The 10,676-nt window shown below is 43.0% G+C and overlaps 1 protein-coding gene across 1 annotated transcript; it reads right to left on the reverse strand.

Moving 5' to 3' along the window:
- Positions 1 to 107: 107 nt before the first annotated feature.
- Positions 108 to 10,366, reverse strand: smc2 (structural maintenance of chromosomes 2). Its single transcript, XM_034081557.2, has 25 exons — positions 10,034 to 10,366; positions 9,255 to 9,404; positions 9,032 to 9,154; positions 8,909 to 8,947; positions 8,697 to 8,807; positions 8,520 to 8,564; positions 8,177 to 8,410; positions 7,806 to 7,955; positions 7,432 to 7,665; positions 7,073 to 7,232; positions 6,829 to 6,946; positions 6,319 to 6,457; positions 6,103 to 6,222; positions 5,814 to 6,018; positions 5,484 to 5,619; positions 5,084 to 5,208; positions 4,712 to 4,905; positions 4,482 to 4,625; positions 4,230 to 4,304; positions 3,940 to 4,059; positions 3,590 to 3,790; positions 3,370 to 3,486; positions 2,565 to 2,725; positions 2,294 to 2,441; positions 108 to 611 (listed from the first exon to the last, which is right to left on the reverse strand). Exons 1-25 carry the CDS (start codon positions 10,199 to 10,201, stop codon positions 426 to 428), a joined length of 3,603 nt encoding a protein of 1,200 aa, XP_033937448.1. The 5' UTR covers positions 10,202 to 10,366; the 3' UTR covers positions 108 to 425.
- Positions 10,367 to 10,676: the final 310 nt, after the last annotated feature.

Consider the following 10,676-nt stretch of genomic DNA (forward strand, 5'->3'; position numbering starts at 1 on the left):
GTAAAAGATCAATTGCAATAAAACAATGAACAATTTTAAAGATAACTAATTCAAATCCACACATTGGCTTTTAGTTATCTAACATTTAAGGCTGATTCAAGACATGGCAATGTAAAAAACAGTCTTTAATATTTGACCTGCTTTATTTAGTAAAAAATATGGACGTTCAGCTGCATATAAAACTGATAATGTGTGGCAGAAGGGTATGAAACAGAGGAGACAGGATAGTTGAGAAAGAAAGACATTTACAGTTAAAAAGGTTAAAAACAAAGATGTGAAGTCGTATAAACAACTCTTAAGATTAGGAGAGCAATGCGTGGCAGAGGAAATGGTATACACAGACCATGACAGAAGTCATTGGCAGATACATTGTTATGTGATTTGGCTTCGGAAGAAGAATATGTTCAGATATTTCAGTGCCATGATTAGCTGATGAGCGGTTTGTTCCTCTTGTCCTTTTGACGCGCCTTGTCTTGTGCTTTATGGGGAAGGTTGACGTCATTCTGGCTGAGCGCAGTCCGAGAAACTGCAGACATGCCGTCAACAAACTTAGTCTTGAAGAGGACGTTGGCGTTGGTAAACATGCCGTCCTTTAGGGACACCACCACAAACTGCAGGGAGAAAATGTACAATCATCAGATTATTGTTGATTGTATTGGCTCCAACACTGTGGAACTCTCTTCCTATAGACATCCGCTCTGCAGTCCCTGTAGAAGCTTTTTTTAAAACGACTGAAGACCTACCTTTTCACATTGGCTTTTATTTCTATTTGAAATGTGTGTGATGTGTTCTGTTATTATGTTTGTTCCTTTCAGAGGCCTGTACTACGAAGCAGGATTTTCGCTTACCCGGCTAACTTCAGGGAAAACTCGGGGTTTCCGGTCCTACGACGCTGGTTCTCTTTTTAGCGGGCTAGATCTCCATGGTAACTTGCTGAGCGGCTAACCTGGTCGGGACCAGGTTAGGTTGCAGGCTAAGAGCTCAACTCAGTGAAAGCACCGGCTGCTGACCAATCAGAGCTCAGTGTGCGGAGTTTAAAGCGATCAAGTCATATTACAGGAGAAAGGAAATACAGAAAAGCTGCCGTTGCAGGAAAGACGGCCGGCAAAAATCAACCCACTGTGTGAACGTGAAAATTAATAAAATATCAAATCTTATTTATATAGCACATTTATAAACGATTTTTGGTCGAGCCAAAGTGCTGTACATATAATAAAAATAGCCTACAGTAGAGACACTTTACAGCAAATACAACAGCACAGATTGTTCAGAATATCAGTACTAATCACCTCCCATCTTCAGAGCAATCTGACTGTTATAACATTAGCGTTAAGAAAGCTTACTTAAATATCTGCCACAAGATAAGTAACCGGATCAAAGTAACATGACGTACAGTCTGCGGCACTGAGTGCAGACGTCGATGTGTCCCATTATCATTCATCATAATGTACCATATCTCCTTATCTGAGTCAGCTGAGCCGTATCTGGCCGTGCAACACTCAGTGTCACATACTGTATGCAGAAGTATTATTTTAAGCAACACATTAAGTTGACGAAACACTTGAGTCAAATGTAATTAAAGTCAGATCCACTCGTGTTTTAGACGGGGCAGTGATATCATAAACCTGTTAATGTACGCATTCAAACACTTTTTCTTTTGCCAGCTGTATTCACCTTGCAGGTGCAGCTCTGTGGCTTTGATCCTGGATAAAGTGTTTAAGTCATGGATGTTTAAAGTTTAACTTCTTCATATTTGACTAGTATTAAAGTTCACTTTTCATTCAGGAAGTATGACGCTGCGCTGTCAGTACGCTTCTCCATGTTTGTGATTGGTCGAATGCTCCAAATACCACCCCTTTCATGTGACTAGATAGGACACGGCTGGCTTGAGCGATCCACTTGATAACCAGCGTCGTAGTACAGTTTAGCGAGAGCGCGTATGTTTTGGATTAGGCCAACCAGCTAACTCAAACATATCCAGGTTAGGTTGAACCGGCTTCGTAGTACAGGCCTCTGGAGTCCACGTGGTCTTTGTTTTGTTTTTATGTTGACCTAACATTTCTGCGTCATGTGGTTATTGTATTCATGTTTCTGTCGTCTTAATTCTAACTTTGGTCCTTACTTGTGAAGCACTTTGTGAATTATATTTCTGTGAAAGGTGCTATAATAAATAAACGTATTATTATTATTAACTAGAACCAACCAACACACTATTTACTGTAATACTTTAACACAATATAATTTGCTTAACTGTATTCAGAGGTTGTTGGAAATTCATATTTTTTGTGTTTACCTGTGAGTGTCTAAAATGTGATCGCAGCATCTGCCCGATGTTCTGTGTGTGTGAGAGATCCAGGGCAGCGTCCACCTCGTCTAAGATGTAGATGGGAGCCGGTTTGAACAGCAGCATGGCCAGGATGAGAGACAGCGCCACCAGAGATCTGAAAACAGAGTGGGCCATTACTCAAAGTGACTTCCTTTTCACCATGGAACCCTTTATATCCATACCTGTAATACTTTAATAGATACTTGAATTGTGACTGCATTAGAGAACTGTCGCTGACCTTTGCCCCCCGCTGAGCTCGGTGAGGTTTTCCTTCCAGGTGTTGCCCAAGGCCACCTTGAACTCAAGACCTTCCAATACCCCCCCGCTCTGGGCAGGAGCCAGCTTAGCAGTGGCCCCCGGCAGCAGGGTGGAGAAAATAGAGCCAAAGTCCTTGTTTACCTGCAAAGGAGGGGGAACATTTCAAATGACGGTAGAAAAACAGCAAAACAGTGAGGCGGAAAAAAACGTCAACATGATTCAATACAACAATAACACCGTTCAGTTTCAGATATGAAAGACTCATTCTAAAACATAAAGTGATGTATAATGTACAGCAATTAATAACCTCTGAAATGTCCCAGTGGACCAATTAGAATCGAGTATCCAACTAAGCTGTGTAACAATGCAGTCTAATAACTAGGTGTAACTAAGAAACGGGCACCCCCATGTTTATTGTCTCGTAATACACAACATCAAAAGACAAATGAAAGAGCAAGAAACGGAAATGAAGGGGAACAATTTAAGTGATGCAGGATGTATCGCGGACAGACACATTCTGACTATAGAGCCAAGGTCTTGAGGATTTGACTCATAAAAGAGATCTACAATTGAAGGGTCAGAAGTACTCCGTTTTATGTTGCATTAACAAAAGCCTTTTTAGTCTCAGGAGTTTATAAACTGCAAGTTATGAACTTCAGTTTTAAATATAAAATGTTACACAGGTATCCGATCAGTATTGGTTATGAAAGGCAGGTAATAAAGAGTTATTAATGTGAGCTAAAGCCATATTGTGATCCGTGGAAGAAGCAGAAAAGAGAGCAGACCTTCTGCCATGCCACGCTGAGAGCCTCGTTCTTCTTCTGGTCCAGCTCCTCGATCGTCTGCAAGATTTTGGCTTTGTCGTTCTCCACGATCCTCTTCTTCTTCATGAGGTCATTGTACTGCAAGAGGGGAGACGTGTCGGTTAGATGTATGACCTTCTTATCTGCAATGGTAGCTTTTGCATTTGTTGACATAACAATATCCTGAAGTGTTTTCCCCCACCCTCTCCTCGGCCTCGTTCAGCATGTTCATAGCCCTCTTGTTGACGTTTCTCTCCAGCTTGCTGGTGGTCTCCTCCAGCTTCTTCAGCCGCTGACCCGCCTCTTTGGGGTTGTTGGTCTTAAAGTCATACGAGGTGTTGGGCTGGCCGAAGAACTGACGCTCCGACCGGATCCAGTCATGTTCCTCCAGCATCCGAGTCACCTGGAGGGAGAACGTACGATGAGGGTGAGACACAAGACAAGATGGAACACTCAGGGTCCCATCCTGGAATTGTACTGTGGGAAGAGATTGAGTTTCTCTCTCTCTCTGTGTGTGTGTGTGTGTGCGTGCGTGCGTGTGTGTGTGTGTACCTTGTCAGCAGCTTCCTGGCTGTCTTTGCGGTGCTTGCTAATGTTGTGTTCCTGTTCCTTGATCTTCAGCTGGACTTCATTGTTCTGCTCTCTTATTTTATTGGCCTCTGAGCTCTTACCCTGGAACAATCAATTGGATACAAATGATCAAACAAGTTGCAGTAGACATTTAAGAAAGTGAAAAAGATGACTGAGGAAACTGAATCTGTAATAAAAAAGACATTCTGTCTCCCAATGAAACACGTGTAAGCTTCTCAAATGAGGCACTAAGGGAAACTAAGTGTAATCACCTTGAGCTCTTTGTCCTGAGCCATGATGCCTTCCTTCTGTCGGGCCAGCTCCTCCTGGGCCGTACGCACTGCCTCCTGCGCGGCAACAGGAGATCAGGTTACAGAGGGAAAGGAAATCACATGAGTAGTTGAGTGCCTACTTGATGAATTATTTACAAGATATTGGATTGTAATCATAAACGGTTACCTAAACAGACATTTTATTTGCCTTCATCACTCTTCTGAACATTAATCCAGAGAACATGTACATACCTTGTTCTGTGACACGGTGCAGGCCATGCTGTCGATCTGCTCCTGGGTGGCCTTAGTGGCTTCATCTACAGCCTGGATCTGCTGCTCGTACCCAGCCTGCTCCCTGCGCAGCTCCTCCAGCTCCAGAGCCACGGACTCGGACTCCTGCACACATCAGCAAGAGGAGACAAGTCAGTGCGTGGATTCACGGTCACATCGCTGTTAGAGACGGCATGGAGCGAGCTACTGACCTGCTGCTTCTGCTTCAGCTTCTTGTTGAAGGTGTCAGCTTTGGCCTTGGCAGCATTGAGGTTCTGCTGAGCGGCTTTCAGCTCCTTCTCCCTCTCGGCCCCAGCATTCTTCATCTTGTTCTCCAGCACCTTGTACTTCTCTTCAGCCCGTTTCTGAACATCCTTGGTGACACGCAGAGTCTCCTCACTCTCCTCTGTTTAAGCAAACGATGACAAAAAACACAATGAAACAAAAAGGACATTAAAGCAGGATCTATGTATTGTTTTAGTTTCAATTTCCTATTAGACCCTTCCCAGATATAATGAATATCTGTGTACAGTATATTTGTTGTATTTAGTTGTTTTAAACTGTGTAGATGTTAGCAGTCTTACCGATGGCCTTGCGCAGCCGCTCCAGCTCCTCCTGCTGCTGGTGGAAGGAGCTCTGCTGCAGCTTGGTCTGCAGGATCTGCTCCTCCTCCACCTTCAGCTCATACTGCTGCTTCAGATGTCGGTACCTGGAGGGACAACAGGCAGTGAATAAAATGGAAGACACGTGGCCCTGAGTTGCAGGATTTATTTAGCGCACAATAGACGACGCCTCGGATACGTTTCCCCCCTTGTAAGTGTACAATCCAGTTGTCAGCTCTATCTGGTGAACAAACTAATTCAAAGGTTGACGTAGTTTCTACATTTCATAACTTATCTGCCTGGACTAAGATGTAGCTGAGCCGACTCATTGTTTACTAGCTCTAATCAGACTCATTTCATACGGTCACGTGAGCCTGCTTACTTCTCTGCAGTTCCCTTCAGGCTGGCCAGTTGTCGTTCAATGTCCTGAAGCTGGGCCTCGTTTTCATTCAAGTTGTCCCGAACCTCCTTCAGTTCCTGGAGGCTGGTCAGAACAGACGCTGACTGGGAGCGAGAGCCTGGAAGGGCAAAGAAGCAGGGGGAAGAGTCCATTGCGCTGTTTTATGAGTCATTCCAGCCAAAACTGTTATTCCAGGTCTGATGTTCCAAAGCAAACATGACTGTAAGCAATACACAAAACATTAAGATGTCAAGGATACTTTTCGTAACTGCACATGACACTATCTAGTATATGACACCGCCTTGTTCTCACCTCCACTCAGAGTTCCCTGTGGGTCGAAGATGTCCCCTCCGAGAGTGACAGTCTTGGTCATCACCTGCTTATCAAAAGCCACTCTCTTAGCGTCGTCCAGGGAGTCGCACACCAGAGTGGAGCCGAAGACGTACTCCATGGCCTTCCGCAGGTCTGACTCGTAGCCCACCAGGGACAGGGCGGTGTGGACGTTGTCCTTTCCGACCTGACAGAATGGGGACAGAGACGAGTTAGGGCGGGTAGTCATGTTTATTCCATCTTAAAAGCAGGTGGAGTGCATGTCTCTCACCAGGCTCTTGGCGGCGTTCACCACTCTGTCGTTGAGTGTCTTGGCTGAGATCTTGTTCAGGGGAATGATGGTGTACCTCCGCTGCAGCTCCCCCTTCTCCAACAGCTTTCTACCTGTCACCTGGGAAAGGACAAAAACCACACACCAACTCAGGTGAATATGAAATAATATAAACCCGTATTTGCACTGAAATAATATCCCCACTAACACACATACCTCTGTGTCAACAATAATGTTATAGAGCCGTCCTCCTGCCACCACCTCCAGTCCCGTTGCGTAGGAGACGTCCCGCACGGTGATTAGGTTAGCTAGCAGCCCCTTCACTTTGCTGCGGTCCCAGCCTCGCTCTGGGTCCCTATAGAGAAGCAGAAAACACATCAAATACTTAATGAACGTTAAAAGCTCAAACTCTTATCCGGGCCCACGCTACATGGACGTGGCAAGTACTTGAATTTGCTCATATTTTTGGTAAAGTGTTCCTCTTAAAGTAGTGTGATAAAAATAAGCATTGAATCATCTTGTTTGGTCATCTCATTAAACTGTAGGTATTTGCTTTGAAACATCACGAAAGTTGAGTTTCTCAGTAACGGTTTGTCAGTGCTAATAAATCATTTGGGAACAATTATTTTGCCCTAAAATTGGTTATTATCAGGAGGAAACAAAAGTAGGAACATATATTTTTTGTACAGTTAAATAGATAAGAAAATGCATCTGACAAATCCTTACTTGTAGTCGAAGCGCAAGTTGGGGAAGCGAGACATGAGTCTCTCGTAGGTCTCTTTAAGTTTAGCAACGTCTCTAGACATCTGCCTTCTTTTGTCCAGCAGATTCTCCTCTTTCCCCTCTGCATGAAGGCAGAAATGAAAGCAGTTAGCAAATGTTAGTGCAACATGTAAACACAATGAGTGTTAACTGTCATGAGTAGAAGGGGTAGCCTGTATGCACGGCTCTTCACACAATCACACAGTACCTTCATAGTTGAGTTTAGCTAGCTCAGCCTGTAGCTTCTCCCTGTTGCTTCTGATCGCCTGCAGGCTGTCCTGGTCCTTCTTGTAGCCACCGTCCATCTTTTTCACCTCCGCCTGTTTGGTCTTCAGCTCCGCCTGGGCATGCTTCAGGGTCATCTGGGCCTGGAGGAAACAAACAGACCGTTGAACAATCTTAGAAATCAACTGAAAAAGAATAAAATACTTTCTCAACACCAAACCGTTTTAGCTGGCCTGTGCTGAATTATTCATGCTAATAAGAAGTCTGTACTAAAAACGTACTGTCAAATATAAACAGAAACATCACTTCCCCAGGAGATACGATAAGGTTTGTCTTCCTCACCTGCTTGGCCTCAGTATCTGCTTTGCTCATGTCATTCTTGCAGGTCATCATCTGCCCGGCCAGTGTGGCCTCCTCTCCGTCCTCATTGGTGGAGAGGCCAGCGGACACCGCCCTGAAGTGCTGCTCAGCTGCCTCCAGGGCTGCACCGTCCTTCTGTCCCTCGTCCTGTAGTGTCTTAAGCTGCTCCGTCCATGTAGAAACCTCCTTTTCTTTTACCACAAGCATTTTCTTGTCCTAAGGATGAGGAAAACAACAGCTGATCAAGGTCCTGGAACCTTCACTTTTGCAGATAGCCTTTGTTGTAAGGGATGTCAACGTGCTAAAAGAAAAAACAACTCAAAGGAGCAAATACAAAATATAAATTGTCCCAGTACCTCATCCATACTCTTGACAAGTTCCTTCCTCTTCTTGGTTTCGTCTGTGACATTTTGTTTTTTCAGGTCGAGTGCACTCTGAGCTTTTGCATCCACACGCTGCATGTCAGCTAGAGTCTCTTCCAGGGTCTTCAATACCCCGTTCACCTCCTGCAAACAGAACATAAACATCAAATACAAAGCAATGACACAAGATACTTCTTCTGCATTAAGGTTGGATCAAAACATTAAAATACAAAAAATGCATTTTGATGAGCTACAGATCATTTTGAACACTTCTTTCATTACAGCTAAGAGGGTCACTCGGGAGAAAGGATTCAAAAGTTCAACAAATCTACTTAGGACTAATGTTGGAAATAGAATCAGTCTACCTGGTCTCTTTTCTTCTGCAGTTCATGAATCTGGGCGGAAAGCTCCTGGACTTTGCTCTCATTCTCAGCCATGCTTGCTTGCATCTTGGTGATGTTGTCCTGCATCACCTTCAGATTCTCGGCTGACTTCACCTTTGTTTCCTCGGCACACACAAACAGCCAGGCCACGTAGAGCCGGGACAGGTGCTGGATCTCACGCATGAGCTTCTGGTACTCCAAGTATGATGATCGCTCCTGCAGAGGGAGGAAGAGTTGGAAAAAAGAGAGAAATGGTGTTCATAAAAACATATTGTTTCCTAGATAATGCAACATGTGTTACATATTGATTTTGCAGTGAACCTACCTCTTGGAGTTTGTTCATGGTTGGAGTAATTTCCTCATCCAAAATCTTAAGAGTAAAGAAAGACGAAAAGAAAATTAGAAAAAAAAAAGGCTTTTTAATTTTTAATTGACATTGAAGCAGCTTCCCAGGGTGAACAGAGATAAATTGGTTAAAAATAAGTGTTAGTTTCTGACATACTGTCTGAATCTCCTTCAGCTTGGCCTCCTTCTTCTCAATGGTTTTCTGAGCGCCAAGCTTTTTGCATTCATACATCCTGGTTCCCGCTGCTTCTTCAATCATGGCAAGGATCTGAAAGCAAAAAGGGGTTATTGGACGAGTTGAAAAAAGGCAGGAAACGTGTATGGAATAGTACAGATGGTGAGATTGTTGACAACGTGTGCATGCTTTACCTCTGGTGGCTTCATGTTTAGAACTTTGGTGATCCTTCCCTACATTTTAGGAAACATCACATGATATGAAATACTGTAGGAGTGCTACAAAGTACGAACACGACCATGCTGCACAAGACTGACCTGCATGATGAGAAAATGTGGGTTGTTGACGTTGAGGCCAACAGAGCAGAACAAGTCCTGCACCCTGGTGTTGTTGGCATTGACTCCATTGATGAGGTACTTGTTCCTGCCACCAATTACCACCTTAAAAGGAAGATTTATGTCAAAGTTTAAGTGTTGGAGTTGTACACAATAACCTTGTTTAACCAATTAGAGAGCATTTTGTATCCATTTGTTTGCCAACCTGTCTGGTGATGGTGATCTCATCATGGGTTTCGAACCCCAGAGGACTCTGGCTTTTATTGGAGTTGTCAAAGGTAATAGACACAGTGGCCTTGGTGATGCCACCCTGTCCGTTCTTGTACACCAAGTCCTGGAGGTTGGAGGCTCGCACCTATCAAGTGAAAATGAAAGAAGAATTCTTGAGATTTTGTAGTACTACATAGAGAAAAAGAAAAAATGTAATTCTTACTTTTTAAATCAATATTTAAAAAGCAAACGGAGAAACACTAATATGATTTTTCTATGCAATGCATACCATTTGTATTTCTACATGTGTAGTTTTTGTATGTTCTTAATCTGTGAATTTTTGTATTTACACAGTTGTATCTTTACCCAAATATGTTTTATGTTTGCCATTTGTGTTTGCTGTAAAGCCTACTTTATTCTCGTAAATATATACATCGTAAAATTAGGACCACAGAAATATAAAAAAAAGATAGATACTTTATTTATCCCAAATTGGGAAATGATTTTGTCATTTTAACAGTCAATCTACAGGAATTACAAACTTAATTTAAAAAAATAGAATAAAATACCAATACACAAATATTTAAAAAACAATATATACATAGTAAAATATACACTAGAATAGTCTAATAATATACCAATCTACCGAACATACGACAAAGTACGGTAGCTTGAAATTAAAAGTAAATCCTACTTCCGCCAAACCAAACTCTAAAACAAGGCCAAGACTCAGACACATTTAGCACAGGACTTTGAATCTGATAGCACACTTACATGGCTGAGGTTGGTGATACCCAAAAGGAAACAAATAGAGTCCAAGATGTTGGACTTTCCGCTGCCATTGAGTCCTGTGATGGCGTTGAACAGCGGGTCAAAGCCGTTGATCTCCGTCCTCTGTGCGTAGGATTTGAATCCTTCAAGAATAATAGACTTGATGTGCATCTTGAGGCTTCAGTCCTCTTCCCGCACACTCTGGAGGAAAGATTTGAGGTTCTTTGAAAACCAAATCGGTAACTTAAAAGTTGAAGCACTAGGTAAATTGCCCAGTGTTTACAACCGTCAACATGAGAACTCGCTCCTCTCTCTTCTCACTTGAATTTTGGCGGCAGGTAAGACCCGCTAGGCTTTCCTCTCTGTGCCGGGGACGGGACGAAAACATACATAGATCATCTTTATACGCTTCGTGCACATTGTCGATGTATTAATCAATACATTCATATGACTAATTCGCAGTCCAAAAATAATATGCCAAGAACATACCTACATTTATATTTAAGTTTATTTTCGTCAGGCATATCTAAGGCTACTAAGTGTAAGTGCTCCGTGTTTTGTGTAGCAATGTTTTGGCGCCATCTGTAGGTAGTAAACTGAACCACAGGTAGAGGAAAAAATAATAGGTTCAAATTAATAGTATTGC

This window comes from Pseudochaenichthys georgianus, chromosome 1, assembly GCF_902827115.2.
Source record: "Pseudochaenichthys georgianus chromosome 1, fPseGeo1.2, whole genome shotgun sequence".
Lineage (NCBI taxonomy): Eukaryota > Metazoa > Chordata > Actinopteri > Perciformes > Channichthyidae > Pseudochaenichthys > Pseudochaenichthys georgianus.